Consider the following 18,275-nt stretch of genomic DNA (forward strand, 5'->3'; position numbering starts at 1 on the left):
TTTGGGCTGTACAGAGTCATCACAATGAAACACTCACTGCAGGACAAAAAGATAATGGCCTGTGGCAAACTTGTGACCGCAGCGTTTATGTTCATGTTACTGAGCCAACACAGCCACCTGGCAAATAAGCAAGCATGCCTGGTAGCTGCAGCAGTATGCCATTCCTGTGGGAAAACAGAACATTTAGCAAACGTCTAACATTCATCTTCACAGAAACCGGTGCATCAAACCAAATTCTTTGTTGCATGCAAATTAAAGCACATGATGGACATTTTAAAGCAGCAGTACGTTACAAGTCGTCTAGTGTTTATTATCAACTGCAAAGCATTGGCTTTGTGAACTGGCAGGTTTAATCTGGCCTCAAGGAAATATAAAACCTTGTATCGTCAGCGTAAAAAAGTGAAAACCAGCTCCATGTTTCTTAATGATATCTTTAAAACTGTAGCATGTACAAGGTGAACAGCAACAACCCTAGTGCTGAGCCTTGCGGCACTCCATGCTGATCTTGTGATTGATGACAGCTCTTTGTTTATTACTACAAAGTGATAACTACAATTATAAATACAGTCAGATAAATACAATGTTGTGGTCTATAGTATCAAAAGCAGTACTGAGCACATGGTAGCATTGAACACTTCCTCCAGGTGAAAGAATGTACTTCTCATTTCTTATTTGTGCATCCTCTTTTCCTTTCCTGGCTTCCTTCCCTGTGTCTCAGCTCCCCTCCCTCGGGATATGAGGAAAGGATGCAAGGAAACAAAACGAGGACAGAGGAATCGAAGGAAAGATGATTTGTACATTGCATTATTCTTGATCACTCAAGAATCACTTCAAAGCATCATCAGCTGCACTCAGGGGATCTAAGGGGGTGCTGTTAAAGGTTGGTTAAGACATTTGTAAAAAATAATAATAAAGCAAGATTACACGAAATGTATGGTTTATTGAAACTGCAAAGGTAAAACATAAATTCAGATTATTATGAGGAGAATGTATATGTGCATCAGGCAACCACATGAGTCCTCTGCACAGTCTGACTGTTGCACCCTAGAATTAAACTGCTGGTCTCATCTGGACAGAGGAGAACGCCACACTATGTCCCTTTTTTAATACTGTAAAGCTGCTTTGACACAATCTGCAAAAAAGCGCTATATAAATAACGGTGACATGACTTGTTTTGATAAGAAAGACTTCTGCATACACCAGTGCATCTTCGCTCATAGCTTCTCTGGAAGCTTCCTCACTCCTCGCCTCCTCGTGGTGCTACTAGAGATTTGAGGTGTCTTCAAGATGGCTAACTTTGATTGTTTCTGGGTCACAGGCTGGAGTACGGAGGAGTGAGGAAACAATGAGGCATCACTTTGATTCAGACTCTCGCTCCCGACTCCCTTTACCTGACTCCCTTACCCTTTAACAGACAAACCAGAAATTGTCGCCGTTTCTCACTTGTCTATCTCAGCTCATTGCTTCAGAGAAAGGTTGGTAAAGACAAAAAGGTGGTGCAAAGAACTAGAATCTAACTTTCACATCAGACATGAAATATCCATTGTGGGACTGTAAAATTGTGCAGGGTGACCACTGTCTAGTGGAATTATTGTCACTACATGCAAGATCTGTCAATTTAGCTCAAGAAAGGCACCAAGGGATTGAATGAACTAATCTTCAGGAGATAAGGCTATCCACACAATTGTCTTTTGCTAACTTTTGGTGATTTCCAATATGTGCTTTCCAATATAAAGGCAACATTATTGCCCAGAAGTTAATGGGGCAGTAGATTAATTTACAGTGTTGAAACAAAGTATCCAGTTTGCAGTTCGGGAATAGAAACCTTGGAAATCAAAATTTCTGGGCAACACCACATATTACCAGATGGCTACACCTTTTGAACTCCTGCATAGCTGTAAGATTCGTACTGTAATGTACTGCCTGTCAGCATAGACACAAAGACCTGTTCCAATGTCAAAGACAACGTGACATCTGTGAAAGGTGTTGGAAAAAAGCGAACCAAGCTTACAGCGTCAGGTTCGAGAGCATTAACAGCAAACAGGTCCTATTTGGAGCTTCTAAAAACAGCTTATTTAAAAGACTTTGTGTTCTAGATTAAAGAGTAAATTCTTGATTTGAAACAAGCTGATTGTTGTTCTTTTAGTTGTTTAAATACTAGTCTAAATCCTATGAACATACTCCTCAAGAAACATTCTTTAGTGCAAGAAGTGAACATAGGATGAACCATAGGCTACTTAATGTTTAGAATGTGTTAATGTATCAAAGCATTGTGTTATAGTGTTCTAAGAATGTGTTTCAATGTTTATTCTCTGAAGAAAAGGGGAAATGTATTATCTCTTAAGGGTTTATTTATCCACTAGATGGCAGAAATAGGAAAGTCTAAATGGAAAGAAGAGAGAAGAGATATGCCTGCTTCTTGAGTGTTTTCCAGATGAAATAGTGTGTGTGTGCCAGAGTGGACCTGTTTACACTTGGCTACTTTGTACATTTTCACTGATCGGATATTTATCCGATCATAAAATATCAGGGGCCGTATTTATCAAGCTTCTCAAATTGCCATTGTAGTCTTAAGTGCTGAGAATTCATGAAATTTACTCCTACTTCCAAATTTAAGTATAAAAGCAAGTTATCAAAGAATCCCTCTTACTCTCCCAGTTATTTAAGACAGGTCGAGAGGTCTCTCAAGAGATTAGGAGTTGCCAGCAGGGGCTTGTGATGGCGCTGAGGAGACAGAGACAACCGCAAGTCTTTCAGGAGAGGAAGAATGTTCTTGAGATGTTTGACGATGAGCAGTTAATCAAACGGTTACATTTCCTCAGTTATTCAAAATGAGCAAAGAACATTTACATTAACAAAGAACATAACTGACTTCAGTCTAGCGCGAGTATTTTATGATCTTTAAAAAACACTCCCGTTATAATCAGTGAAGCTACCTACACCGTATGATGATCATACCACGGCAAGTTTCTGAAGCAGCTCTCTGTGCTGCATCATTAAAGATAGGCGCCTATATTTTTGATGGATAATAATAATCATCATCATCTTGCTGTCATCAAAGGCATCAGCAACAGGCGTTATCTCTAACTATCGTCGATACACTATACTATCATCTATCAGCACAACCCTAAACTGAGTTGAACTTCAGAAACCCTCCACCTCCAGGTGATTCATGTATGCTATGGGGGTTATTCATGTTATATGTGCAGCAGCAATGAAATAGTCCCACAACAAAATAGGTAACAAATTTCTATCTGGATACTTTAGATCAGCCGTGGGCCCTGTGCCTCACCTGGTTGCCTGTTAATGGCAACATTAACTTAAGTTGCCCCGTGTCTCATCAGCCTAAGAATCTTTTTAAGATCTGCCGATCCTACAACCTGACATTACTTCATTTGAAAAACTTAGGTGATTTTCATTGTATTGGGCATTTAATGTGAACAGGATGGCAACAGGATTGGATTCAATAGTTTGATGGGGTTCTGCCAGTCTCTCATCTTCACTCATCTTCAAGTTAACCTATGTGTGAATGTTTGCATGTCTCTAGTTCTCATGACCAGGTGTGGTTTAACCCATTTGGGGTGCTGTACTAGGTTTGCTGGAGCTCAAAGCTGGGGGTGATTGCCTTTATTGTCTTTAGATGTTTGGTTAAGTGGTCACTTCTGAGGCTGTGTGTAAGGACTGCCCAATAACTGAGTACAAAATACAATGTATGCCTGCCTTAGTCAGACTTTTGATGACTGCAGCGCCACACTGCGTGTTCTCGATAAAGAACCCTGTTGAAGATACCCAAGAGTCTCCTGCTCTTCGCTTCAGAGTTTCCAACAAACAATTAAGACTTAAGAAGCAAGTATCACTATGTTGTAATTCATGTGAAATCTTCCAGTAGCCAGTGTACAATGCTAAAATTTAGGATGATATTATAGTTTGTACTGGTTCAAAATGCAACTGTTTTCTTAACGGTAGCATTTTGAACCAGCTGAAGCTTGTTTAAGGTGGATGTAGGACCATAACTCCACTGGTGGAGATCTGACATCCTCAGCTCCTCCATATCATGAACATCAAGCTGATGGGGTCATTTTTAGAGCAAAACATTTTTTTTTTAATTTACACTAAGTGCAAATAGCCTGCCTTGTTGACAAAGGCTATTTACACTAACTCCACCCACCAATGCGTGATTGGGTTAGTCAAGACTAAAAAAAGACATTCATTTTGCATCAATTTCATTGGTTTAGATGGTAAGGTGCATGCTTTTTGACGCGATCGACCCGAATTCAATCCTGCCTTTTGCCAAACTTTTTTTCTTCCTTTTTAAATCTCATATCGCATCGGAAAGGCATTTATTTACAATAAAAATTAAGGAAATAATCAAAAAGTTGAAAATAAAAGTATCGGGTTGGGTAAGGGTAGGTGTAGGGAGGGCTTTATTGTCCCAATAAGATGGCATTCATTTAATAATTTTAATTAAAACTATAATTTACACTCAGTATGTTATTATTGTGTACTGTTTTATAATGTACTACAATACTGAGGTGCAGATAGTTGCCACTATTTGCAATATGTAGTATAAATAGCAGAAAACATTGCTATTTTAACATACTGTAAATAGAATCAGTAATCACTTGGTGTAAATAGCATCTGTTGCAATTTACACTTAGCGCAAATAGCCGCTGCCTAATCATTATAGCCAGAAATATAAGAAGAAAAATTGTACTGGATACTGATGTAGAACATGTAAAACATTTCTATCTGCCATTTTCTGATTGGGCCCCTGGTGTTCAGCTCCTGCTGTAGGCCATCGAACTTTACATTAGACTTGCACTGGAGGCACTCAAGGGCCCAAGTCTATGCACTAAGTGTCCCTATTTTGGTAAGATAATTAACATTTTGCAGATTCTGAAAGGTGTATGTAAAGTTTTGACTTCAACTATATATATATAGTGCCCTCCACTAATATTGGCACCCTTGGTAAGTATGAGCAAAGGCGGCTGTGAAAATAAATCTGCATTGTTTATCCTTTTTATCTATCATTCAAAAACTTCACAAAATTCCAACCTATCACTGAAGTAAAACAATCGAAAGTCTCATTGTGAATATAATGCTTTCTCCAGTTCATGTTGGCCACAATTATTGGCACCCAAATTATTGCAATGTCCTTTTCCCAGGATAACAGTGCTGAGTTTTCTCCTATAATGCCTAAAGAGTTCAGAGAACACCTGATAAGATATCAAAGACCATTCCTTCATACAGAGTCTCTCCAGATCCTTCAGATTCACAGCTCCATGTTGGGGCTTCTCTTCAGTTCACCTCACTCATTTTCTGTAGGGTTCAGGTCAGAGGGCAGGGACAGCCATGGTAAAAGATTAATTTTGTGCTCAGTGACCCATTTTTGTGTTTATTTTGAAAGTGAAAGAAAGTGAAAGTGAAGTGACATACTGCCAAGTATGGTGACCCATACTCGGAATTCGTGCTCTGCATTTAACCCATCCAACGTGCACACACACACACACACACACAGCAGTGAACACACACACACCGTGAACACACACCCGGAGCAGTGGGCAGCCGTTTATGCTGCAGCGCCCGGGGAGCAGTTGGGGGTTCGGTGCCTTGCTCAAGGGCACCTCAGTCGTGGTATTGAGGGTGGAGAGAGCGCTGGACATTCACTCCCCCCACCTACAATCCCTGCCGGCCGGAGACTCGAACCCGCAACCTTTGGATTACGAGTCCGACTCTCTAACCATTAGGCCACGACTTCCCTTGATGTGATGTGATTGTTGATGTGATGCGACTTGATGTGATTTGATTGTTGTCCTGGTGGAAGATCCAAACACGGTCCATTATAAGATTTCTAACAGAGGCAGTCAGGTTTTGATTTTTTATCTGCTGGCATTTGATAGAATCCATGATGCCATGCATCTGAACAAGATGTTCAGGACCTCTGGCTGAAAAACAGTCCCACTACATTAAAGATCCAGCAGTATATTTAACCTTGGACATGGGGTACTTTTTATCCCTGTTTTGCTGCCAAAAAGCTCCTTTTCAGTTTCATCTTCATCTGCACATCAGAACAAGATATTCTTAGGTTTTCCTCCTTGTGATGGATTATTAAGGGAATTTGGCCTTTGTGTTCCTCATATTTATAATCCTGTGGAACAGGAAACCATGGCTGGATAATTTCATGCTCCTAGTCACCCCGGTGTGCTAAAAAAATGTAAATATAAATGGGAATATACTTCAGAGATATTTTACTCGTGAGAATTTCTAGGGGTGCCAGTAAATGTGGCCAACATTCATTGGAGAAAAACATTTATTTCATCATGAGATTTTCTCCCCACTTCCAATGTTTTACTTCAATGATAGGTTAAAATTTTGTGAATTGTTTGAGTGAAAGATCAAAAGGATAATGCAGATTTATTTTCACAGCCACCTTTGCGCATATTTATCAAGGGTGCCAGTATTAGTGGAGGGCAATGTATATATGTATGATTTAATTCAAAGGGTCCAGTCCAATGTTGCTTTGGATAAACTGGTGCAAAATTAATATGGATTACCTGATCCAATATAGCAAAACTGGGATTTCCAAATCCAGATCATTCTTATCCAGATTTAACTTTTTTTAATAACTGGGCCCTGGTGAGGAGCACCATGTCCCAAAGACAGCCTCACTAGCCTTGAGTTTGAAATTAATAATAATTATTCACTTGAAACCTTTTGTCTGGCTTAGAGGTTGTTTTCATTTTTTTTTAACACAATATAATAAATATAATCCACTTTACAGAGCAAAATATATACTAAACTGGCAAGATTTACAATTTCCCAATATCGCAGTCCAAGTTACATACTATATCAAATGAAAGCGTATTATATACTAGAAGGGATCAGTACACGTTGAGTTTTTCATGGTACTTTAATCTTAATGTTGTGTTGCTTGTTCAGGACGTCCAGTATCTGAGGGAGGATGTCCATGTTGAGTAAAGGCTTGTCCATGTCATCGGTTCCTGCGCTCAGTGACCCGATACTGCACCTCATCCTCGCTCTGTGTTTGGGTTTGAGTGATTGAAGAGATTCTGCTTCAAATCCTGTGTGTCTCTCATCAATTCCCAGAATAAACATAGAGTTTCTTGCCAGTTGCATGCACCACAGCAGCAAACCAATGAGAAAGCAAAGCATGACGCATAAAATGGCATTATAAATCCACCCAAAGCAGTGATCAGAGATGCAGGACGTGAAATCAGCATCAGTGAGCTCATGGATGGACCTTTGGGCTAGTTCTGCAGGACTGGCACACACCGGCATCACAGAGATGGCTTTATTCCTCTGTAGCCATAGTCTTAAGTACTGGATGCTGCAGTCACAGTGGAAGGGGTTCCCAGATAAATTGACCAGCTGCAGGTGGTGGAGCCGGTCTAAATGCCCAGGAGTCACAGTGGTCAGGAGGTTATTCTGTAGCAGGAGGTCGGTGATTTCTACAGGAAGATGAGGGACGGTTCTCAGGCCCTGCGAGCTGCAGTTCACCCTCAGACCTCGGGACGTTAAAGCCTTGCACTTACAGGACTGGGAACTGACGTGTGCAAAGATCGAGCACAAGAGAAGGGTCAGTCCTGAACCGAAGAGCATCCTGTGTGTGAAGAAACCACAAATACTTTAGCACATATCTTCAGAAGCAGGGAGTTATTGACATCATAACATGCAATACCGTCAGTCAATTGTCTTGGAGTACATACTCTGATAGCACACGTACAGTGCCCTCCATAAGTATTGGAACAATAAAGACAAAATTGCTCTGTTGGCTGTGGAGTCAAGACATTTGCAAATATGATTAAAATATGAATATGAGACAAAACAGAATGTCACATTTTATTATTAGCCGTTTCAACACATACATGTTTTACCAAATAAAAAGAACAGCACTTTTAGAGTTCATCCCACTCATTGATGTGAGCATAAGTATTGGGACAGTTGAACATAAGGCAGATATAAAAGATTAAAAGCTATTATTTAGTTGCAGATCCCTTGCACACAATCACAGCAGTGAGTCTGTGACCCATAGACATCACCAGACTCTTGCTCTCATCCTTTGAAATACTTTTCCCAGCCTTTAATGCAGCCAATCCCAATTGTTGCTTGTTTTGGGGAGTTTCTGCCTTTACTCTCCTCTCCAGCTGGTGAAATTCATGTTCAATCAGATTTAAATCTGGAGATTGACTTGGGCAATCTAAGACTTTCCATTTCTTTGCCCTTATAAATTCCTTGACTGAACTGGCAGGGTGTTTTGGGTCATTGTCCTGATGCAATATGAAGCACTTCCCAATGAATCTGGTGGCATTTTCTTGAATATTGGTAGGCAAGATGGTTTTATACCCTTCCAAATTCATTCTGCTACTGTCATCAGTAAAGATGAGAGGGCCTGTTCCAGAGACAGCCATGCATGCCCATGCCATGACACCACCTCCACCATACTTTACAGATGAGGCTGTATGCTGCTTTACAGATGAGGCTGTATGCTTGGGATCATTTGCAGTTCTCTTTTTTCTCCACATTTTTGCTTTCCCATCACTTAGGTTCATCTTTGTCTCATCGGTCCATAAACACAGTTCCAAAACTCTTCTGGCTCACCTTTGTGCTTTTTTGCAAACTCTAATCTTGCCTTTCTATTTTTGGTGCTGGTCAGAGGTTTGCATCTTGCTGTGTAGCATCTGTAATTCTGTGTCAAAGTCTCCTGAGGACAGTAGATTGTCAGAGCATCACCCCAGCTTTCTGGAAGTTGTTGGTGATTTTACAGACACGAGCACAATGAACACTTTTAGGGTTAATTTTCACAGCTTTTAGGATTTGTCTGTCATCAACTACTGTTGTTTTCTCAGTCGATCAGGTAGTTGTTGGTTGCTGGTGTCGCTGGTGGTTTCCAAACTCTTGATTTCTCCATGCCCTTTGTTTTTGCTAGAGCTCTAATTGCCTTCCTCTTTTCTTTTAGCATCCAAATTGCTTGCTTTTCTCTTAAAGTCAGCTCCCTCATTTTCATCCTTTGTGTGTGTCATCATCAAATGCAAGATTCAGAATACAGAAGTAATGGATATAACTGATACAACACATTCCCTGCTTTTAATATCTGAAGAATGAATGCAACAGGACACAGCTGATCACTTAGAAAGACCTGTGAGGCAACTGCTCCAATACTTATGCTCACATCAGATAGAGGGATGAAACTCTAAAAGTGCTGAACTTCTTAGCTGGTAAAACGTCTATGTGTTGAATCACCCAATAATAAAATGTGACATTCTGTAGTTTTGTCTCATATTCATCTTTTAATCATTGTCAATGTCTTGACTCCACAGCCAACAGAGCAATTTTGTCTTTACTGTTCCAATACTTTTAGAGGGCACTGTACACCACGTCTATTTGACATCTGCATTTAAAGCTGCAAGACATATTTTTTAGAGCAGTGGTCACTAACCTTTTTAAGCCCAAAATCCCTGACCTCGGCCTTTATGAAAGACAAGATCTACACTGTAAAAAGTGACCGTGAATTTAACAGTAAAAAACTGTAAAAATGCTACAGTAAACGGCAAGTTTCCCTACTATACGTATATGGTAAAAAACTGTATTGGACATTTACATTTCAAATTTGATGTTTTTTTGTTGTTGTTGTTGAAATCACTATGTTTCTTAGTTTTTTCTTATCAGTTTTGTACATTAGGGTTGTATGTGACATCTAATGTTGTTAAATTAATGTTTATTGCATTATTTCAGTTTCATGTGTGTTACCATGATGGTGTTTAGTGTTTGTGTGAATGACACTGTGCACCTTCTATATATGTTAATATTTAAAAGCTGCTTCTGATTGGCATTGGTTCATTATGTGACTTTCTCATCACCACCTGCTTTTGGTGGTTTTCAGTGTATTGCAAAGGTACAAAACACTTCCCTTTCGATATTCCATTCGTACTGCATCTGTAAGACGCTTGTATGGGAAAAACTCCTTTTTTCCTCTTCAACTGAAGCCTTTTCAATCACGCAGTGAAACTGCACGTCCATTGGTTCGTGCAGTGCTATAAAATTGAACCAATGGCTCGGTGGCGGCGCTGAGCGAGCCTATGGCTATGCAGCCAGCCATAGCCCGGCAAAATGAGCGGGGCCTCTGGCTATATGAGTGGCCGCTTCGCCGCAGCAGCTCAGATTTCTTCTCTTCAGCAACGAAGATTCTTCCTCGCTGACTCTTCGCTCACGCTGAGATTCGCTGTTGAAACGCCTCAGCTGCTGGATTGGACCTCTTTTCAGCACGCAGCTCGCAGTTCCCGGTCTATCCCCTGCCGCCATCTGACGACTATCTAAAAGAGCCTCATAAAAGAGCAAATACTAAAAGAGCCGTGGCGTTATTTCAAATGCCGCGCCGTCATTGTAAGACGTGCAGGATTTCCGTGCATGCTGATGATGGTCACGCTGAGTGTGTGTCATGCTTGGGGAAATCCCACGCTGACGCTGCACTCAGTGGGACTGACTGCTCTCATTGCGAGAGTTTCAGTCTCGCCTCTCTGCGCTCGCGGATAGCTTTCTTTTCAGAAAGTGTCTCCAGCCCTCCCGTCCTCTTCCTCCCAGGGACCTGCGAGGAAGAAACAGTGGGGCAGACTAAATCGTGGCGCGCCCCCTACTCGTCTCGCATCCGACCTTCTGCTTCCTCCGCCCTCACCTCCGTTGATGACGCTGAAGAGAAGGGATACGAGCACCTGCCCCCTCTGGATGAGTCCGTGGCCGCGCATCTCTACCTGCCCACGGCTATCGGATGGAAGGAAAGGACGAATCATCCGTCCAAGCCGTGCAGAGCCACGTCTGCACTCGCTGGACGTGCCTACTCAGCGGCTGGACAAGCGGCTTCGGCGCTGCTCTCCATGGCTGTGCTCCAGGTCTTCCAGGCCAAGATGCTCGCCAGCGAGGAGGTCAGTCTCGATGCGGCTTCACTCAGGGACCTGAGACGCGCGACGGACCTGGCCCTGCGCGCCACCAAAGCCACTGCCCAGGCCATCGGGCGGTCGATGTCCAGCCTGGTAGTGTTGGAGCCTGCTCGAGTAGACACCTTTGGCTCACGTTGACCGCTGTGATAGCGGACAAAATAAAACACATACATTTTCAAAAAGAGAGCAAATATCCTCTTCTGCCTACCATAAGCGTCCTGGCCAGTCTTTAGAGCCTATTCAACCTCTTGCTACGCGGGTATGATAAGACGAGGTTATTCACTCCAATTTGCTCGAAGACCACCACGCTTCAGGCTGTGGTCGCCACCAGGACGCAAGGTGCGCAGCGGTCCCGCTCAAGTCCTGCACGCCGAGGTGATGAATCTGCTGGTAAAGGCAGCCATAGAAATTTTTCCTCCAGTCTAGAGCGAGTCAGGCTTCTACAAACGCTACTTCCTTGTTCCCAAAAAAGACGGTGGCCTGCGACCTCGTCGCCTCCGAAGACCACTCTCACTGCCCAATCTATTTCACAAAGAGCATGGATGCCCTGGCCCACGAGTGGCTAAGCCTCCCACTCTATGCATTCCCTGAAATCGCTCTGCTACCGCAGGTACTCAGACGAGTCAGGGAACAGCGGCACAGGCTTCTTCTAATTGCCCCCCTCTGGAGGAACCAGCTGTGGGTGTCGAAGTTATTCCAGCTGCTCGAAGAAGCCCCGTGGCCCATTCCCTTGAGACAGCACATTCTCTCTCAAGCGAACGGCATGCTGTGGCATCCACAGCCCGAGTTATGGGCCCTGCCTGTGAGCCTGCTCTACCAGACGCCTCTATGCTCTGAAATGGTCTATTTTCTCGGCTTGGTGTCAAGACCGTGACTTAGATCCGGTTACCTCTGATGTATCAGTGGTTCTTTCGTTTCTGCAGGAGATGCTGGATAAACAGTGTTCCTCATCCACCATCAAAGTTTACGCAGCAGCCATAGCGGCTTTCCATGCCCCTATTGCTGGCCGATCGGTGGGCAGGAATAGTGCGGTGGTCCAGTTTATACGAGGCGCCAGGAGAATTAACCCCCCGCGTCCTCATACAGTTCCACCTTGGGACTTACCAACCGTACTAAGGGCCTTGAAAGGACCCCCGTTTGAACCATTGCAATCCACCAGCCTCAGATCACTCTCGTTTAAAACCGTCCTGCTCATAGCGCTGGTGTCAGTTAAGCGAGTAGGAGACCTACAGTCCCTTTCCATCAACCCTGCTTGCCTGGAATTCGGGCCTAACGACTCCAAGGTCGTCCTGAAACCAAGGATGGGCTATGTACCTAAGGTGCTCTCCACTCCGTTCAGAGCCCAGGTCATAGTGCTTTCCGCGCTTTCCCCTTCGACGGATGACCAGGAATTGTCCCCGCTCTGCCCCGTCAGGGTCCTGAGGGTATACATCCAGTGTTCTGCCTCATACAGGAGATCAGAACAGCTTTTTGTCAGCTTCGGTAACCGCGTTAAAGGTCGCCCTGTTACGAAGCAAAGAATTCCCAGGTGGTTAGTGGATGCTATCACCCTAGCATACTCCTCCTTGGGCTTGCAGTGCCCCATTGGATTCAGAGCCCATTTCACCAGAGGCATTGCCTCTTCCTGGGCATGGTCCAGCGGGGTGTTCATTTCGGAAATTTGTGAGGCAGCCGGCTGGTCCTCGCCATCCACATTTGTAAGGTTTTACAACCTGGACGTCCCTGCTTTGCAGGCCAGAGTCCTTTCTGCTTACTTCACCGCCTCCGGCTAGTTAAGCAGTCTTATGGGTTCACTTGACCATCATTGTTCAAGTCCCTCCTTCACTTGGACGGTCCATATTATATAGACACCAAGTATCAACTATATGGGACGACACCCAGGCCACAGATGACGCTGATGGCTCAGCCTGTGCTTGGTGTATTTTATTACCTCCCCTGGGTCTTACTCCCACATGAGTCATGGTTTTGAGTCGTTCCCTGTCTTACGACGCAGTACGAGTGGAATATCGAAAGGGAACGTACTCGGTAACTATCGTAACCTCGGTTCCCTAGGATATGGGAACGAGTACTGCGTTCCTGGACGTACTATGAGCTGCACGCCTCAGTCGCTTCATTCGAAGAAATCTGAGATGCGGCGGCATAGCCAGAGGCCGACCCATTTTGGCTGCATAGCCATAGGCTCGCTCAGCGCTGCCGCCGAGCCATTGGTTCGATTTTACTGGCTAAACCGACTGTCTGCTAGCCGCCTCACGTCACAGAAGTCAGTTAATTCTCAGTCTCTATAATGTGATATCTAGGTGAAGGAGTATCTATGTGCTGTGTCTGTTCCCCGAACTAGAAAATACAGAAAACATCCAAACCAAATTAAGAGTAACAATTTAATTGATGTTCAACAAATAAAAAAATGTTTACAATACAGAGAAACAATTGATAAAGCTTGGCTTACTGAATATCAGGTCCCTTTCTACAAAAGCACTTTTTGTAAACGATTTGATCATAACAATCATAACCTAGATTTGCTCTGTTTGACAGAAACATGGCTAAAACCAGATGAATACATTACTTTAAATGAGTCCACCCCCCAAGATTACTGCTATAAAAATGAGCCACATCCAAAGGTAAAGGGGAAGGTGTTGCTACAATTTATAGCAATATTCTCAGTATTTCTCGGAGGGCAGGCTTTAAGTATAACTTGTTTGAAGTTATGGTGCTGCGTATAACATTATCTAGAGAAACACGTGTTAGTGATAAATCCCCTGTGATGTTTGTACTGGCTACTGTATACAGGCCACCAGGGCACCACACAGACTTTATTAAAGAATTTGCTGATTTTCTATCTGAGTTAGTACTGGCTGCAGATAAAGTCTTAATTGTTGGCGATTTTAATATCCATGTCGATAATAAAAAGCTGCATTAGGATCAGCATTCATAGACATTCTGAGCTCTATTGGGGTTAGACAACACGTTTCAGGACCTACTCATTGTCTAAATCATACTCTAGATTTAATACTGTCACATGGAACTGATGTTAGTGGTGTTGAAATTCTGCAGCAAAGCGATGATATCTCAGATCATTATCTAATCTTGTGTAAACTCCATATAGCTAAAACTGTAAATTCTACTCCTTGTTACAAGTATGGTAGAACCATCACATCACAAAAGACTGCTTTGCAAGTAATCTTCCTGATTTATCTCAATTCCTCACCATATCCAACAGAGCAGAAAAACTTGATGATGTAACAGAAACTATGGACTCTCTCTTTTCTAGCACTTTAGATACAGTTGCTCCTTTACGCTTAAGGAAGATCAAAGAAAACAGTCTGATTCCGTGGTATAATGAGCACACTCGCACCTTAAAGAGAGCAGCCCGGAAAATGGACAGCAGATGGAGGAAAACAAAACCTATATGAGGTATTTCGTATAGCCTGGCGGGAAAATACCCTATCCTACAGAAAAGCATTAAAAACTGCTAGATCTGATTACTTTTCATCTCTTCTAGAAGAAAACAAACATAACCCCCGGTATTTATTCAATATAGTCACTAAATTAAGGGAAAATAAAGCATCAACAGGTGTTGGCATTTCCCAAGAGCACAGCAGTAATGACTTTATGAACTACTTTACTTCCAAGATCGATTCTATCAGAGATAAAATTGTAATCATGCAGCCGTCAGCTACAGTATTGCATCAGATAGTGCACTATATATCCCCTGAGGAACAATTCCACTCATTCTCTACTATAGGAGAGGAAGAATTGTATAAACTTGTTAAATCATCTAAACCAACAACATGTATGTTAGACCCTATTCCATCTAAACTACTAAAAGAGCTGCTTCCAGAAGTCATAGATCCTCTTTTGGCTATTATTAATTCATCACTGTCATTAGGATATGTCCCCAAAACCTTCAAATTGACACACTCTGTCAGTTTAAATCTAGATTAAAGACACATTTCTTTAATCTTTCTTACCCATAACACACTAATACACTTCTATTATTCAAATCCATTAAAGGATTGTTAGGCTGCATTAATTAGATCAACCGGAACCGGGAACACTCCCCATAACACATGATGTACTCGTTACATCGTAAGAAGAATGGCATCTACGCTAATATTAGTCTGTTTCTTTCTTATTCTGTTTCTCAGTCCGTGTCCGGATCAGATGGTGGATCGGCACCAGGAGATGATGTCTGCGGAGGCCGGACACCTGGATGAGCCCCGGGGACATAACCCCAGTGAAGACCTTGACTAAAAATAAAACAAAATAACTAAAAATAAAATAAAATACCTAACTACATAATACTATTATTGTTAGAAATTGCAACAATATAAAAATAGAAATATAATACATTTAAAATTTTAATTAAACAATAATTAAACAATAATATCCTGGCCAGAGGAGAACTGCCCCCCGACTGAGCCTGGTTTCTCCCAAGGGTTTTTTCTCCATTCTGTCTCAGAGGGAGTTTTGGTTCCTTGCCGCTGTCGCCTCTGGCTTGCTCAGTTGGGGACACTTCATTTCTAGTGATTATCGTTAATTTGATTTCACATATACTATTTAAACTAAACTGAGCTAGACAATGACATCTCTGAATTCAATAATGAAATGCCTTTAACTGAAAATTTAGTGTTTAATCTTATTTTTATACATAAGTATCAAATTGGAGGACAGTGTGTCAGTAAAGTGCTTTGATACAATCTGTATTGTTAAAAGCACTATATAAATAAAGGTGACTTGACTTGACTATTGGCTTTATGCCAAATATTGCGCAAACTAACCTGGAAACCCGGAAAACAAACGCGAGGATGTCTCATCACATCCTCTTATTAGATAAAGTGTTAACAGCAGTGTGAACTGATGGCAATATATGGACCTTTAAAGTAATCAGTGAACCTATCTAGTATTCATTTTATTTGATGTTAGTGAGAAGAAGAAAAATAAACTCTTAGATATCAATGTGCATATGCGATGATATCTGTTATGCACATCTTTGGTAGCTCCTTATCTTTAGTAAAACAGCTCTATATTTAAGAGCACATACTACAGACCTGAAGGTGAAGCGATGTGATCTGTTTTACAGAATACACAAGTTTGTTATGCATTAGGTCAGGGGTGTCCAATCCTGCTTCTGGAAGGCCTCTGTCCAGCAGAGTTTAGCTCTAGCCCTAATTAAACACACCTGGACCAAGTGCAAGGAATAGTGAAGGAGGTAGGAGGTGATTTCAAGCACATCACTAGAAACTTCCAGGCAGGTGTGTTGGAGCTAAACTCCAGGAAAGTGGCCCTTGAGGAGCAGGATTGGACAGCCCTGTGTGAGGAGATTAAAACTTGTACCAAACTAATGCAAATTTAAACTCTTTTGATCTAATCAGTCAAACAGGTTTGCAAAAAGTCTGAAATTGTTTATGATTCAGTTTGACACTTTCAGTCAGTTCACTCATGCACTGAATCCTTTACAGAGTTTTTTCACACAGTAGCGGATATAAGACAAAACAAAAGAGCTGGATGAGGTGGAAATATTATTTACCCACAATCCATTGTAGGAAACAACACTTATATTCTTTGTCAAGGACAGCTCTTTGAACAGCTTGTGAATAACTTTACATTAAAATAAAATGATTAAAATAGCATGTCTGTGCAAAGTTATTTCCACTATTATATTTACAGAACTCCTGATATAAACATGAAATGACAATGCTGTAACTTTATCACGATGTGAACAAGATTACCAGAAGGTCAACTATTTATATTAAATCATAACCAGAAGTTCATCCAGCTAGAACAGTAGTCCCACACCTAAAAGGGCAACTAATAACAGAACTATAGCAGTACTTTATCCTTCATAACAGTTCATTAATGTGAACAGTTCTTTTTTTGCTATCCAGAGCTTAACTGGTATTGACCTCAATTTCTTAATTGAAAAATAAAGAACAACAATAAAACTATACACTGATGTCATATTTGTTTGTGTTTAATTAACTGTCCAACAGGGACATGAAAGAGGTCAAACATCTCTAAAGGATAAATTATAAACAGCTCTGAAGAGCACTGTGGCTGCCATAATAATAATAATAATAAAACATATTTGCTGCTTTATATAAAGGAATGAGCTTTTTGATATGTCTGTACATATGTGACCCCAAAATTGGATATTTAAGTCTCTCTTAAAATGTTTGAATAAGACTTGTGTGTGTGTAATGGATGTAAGACTTACCTTTTAGTATGTGATTGACAGCAGCTGAAGAAATGTAATAATCATGCTGGCTTTAAGCCGAGACGTACATCCACTGTAGTTTTTTCTTGCAAATGTTTCTGTACATCAAAACATTCATTGCTGGAGCTTTAAACTGTGAACGTCTGGAACTGTTTTTCCTGTATTTTTGACAGGTTGTATTGAGCAGTGAGAGCTCTAGGAGCATCGTGGGTCATGTGATCATCACAGGGCTGGCCTGTGTGAGCAGAGGATAAGACTATCTGCCAACAGCACATTACAAAAGCCCTGCTTACAGACAGAGCTGCGTGCTTATATCTGCAGTTGAGACGAGTCTGAAAATATTGAAAACAAAATAACTTGCTATACATGAATAAGCAATGTTTATCCTGCAGTACATGCCACCAAAACAAAAGACTCACATTTGAAACCCTGGAGCACAAAAGCAGTCATCAGTAGCACAGGTTTATTTGTAGCAGTAGGCAAAAATACATTGGCATAAAAGAACAATTTATTATTTTGACCCATACAATTTCATTTGGATATTAGCTAAAGATTATGTTCCACAAAGATATTTAGTAAATTTCCTACTGTAAATATATCAAAACTTCATTTCTGATTAGTAATATGCATTGCTAAGAACTTCATTTGAACAACTTTAAAGGAGATTTTCTCAATTTTTAGATTTTTTTGCACCCTCAGATTCCAGATTTTCAAATAGTTGTATCTCAGACAAATATTGTCCTATCCTAACAAACCATACATCAATTTGACCCGTCTGACTGGTTTTGTGGTCCAGGGTCACATATTTAATTAAAAGCTGCAATTCCTCTTTAAATGTCAATATATCGAAATCCAAAATAATTTAAATGATAGACTGCTGAATGCTTTGGAAAGCTGGGGCTTTAATTAGCTTGGACTGTCTAATTAAAAACAAACGAACCGATCAGTCAACTATACGTATCATATAATTGTTTTATTTTATGTTCTGAATGTCGTCACAGTTTGAGTTTTACATTGACTGTACACTGACATAGATAACCATCACATAAAATTAAATCTCAAAAGACAAGCATTCTCAGTTCTACAACAAAATAAACCAATGGCCTTCA

General features: G+C 41.3%; 1 protein-coding gene across 1 annotated transcript; it reads right to left on the bottom strand.

Moving 5' to 3' along the window:
• Positions 1 to 928: 928 nt before the first annotated feature.
• On the bottom strand, positions 929 to 17,305 carry LOC306859785 (uncharacterized protein). Its single transcript, XM_079401041.1, has 2 exons — positions 17,167 to 17,305; positions 929 to 7,621 (listed from the first exon to the last, which is right to left on the bottom strand). Exon 2 carries the CDS (start codon positions 7,618 to 7,620, stop codon positions 6,901 to 6,903), a length of 720 nt encoding a protein of 239 aa, XP_079257167.1. The 5' UTR covers position 7,621; positions 17,167 to 17,305; the 3' UTR covers positions 929 to 6,900.
• Positions 17,306 to 18,275: the final 970 nt, after the last annotated feature.

The sequence above is a fragment of the Barbus barbus genome (assembly GCF_936440315.1).
Source record: "Barbus barbus genome assembly, chromosome: 40".
Taxonomy (NCBI): Eukaryota; Metazoa; Chordata; class Actinopteri; order Cypriniformes; family Cyprinidae; genus Barbus; species Barbus barbus.

What these genes read in the sequence shown, in the direction of transcription:
- LOC306859785 (XM_079401041.1), bottom strand. Translation starts at nt 7,620, where the DNA reads ATGCTCTTCGGTTCAGGACTGACCCTTCTCTTGTGCTCGATCTTTGCA.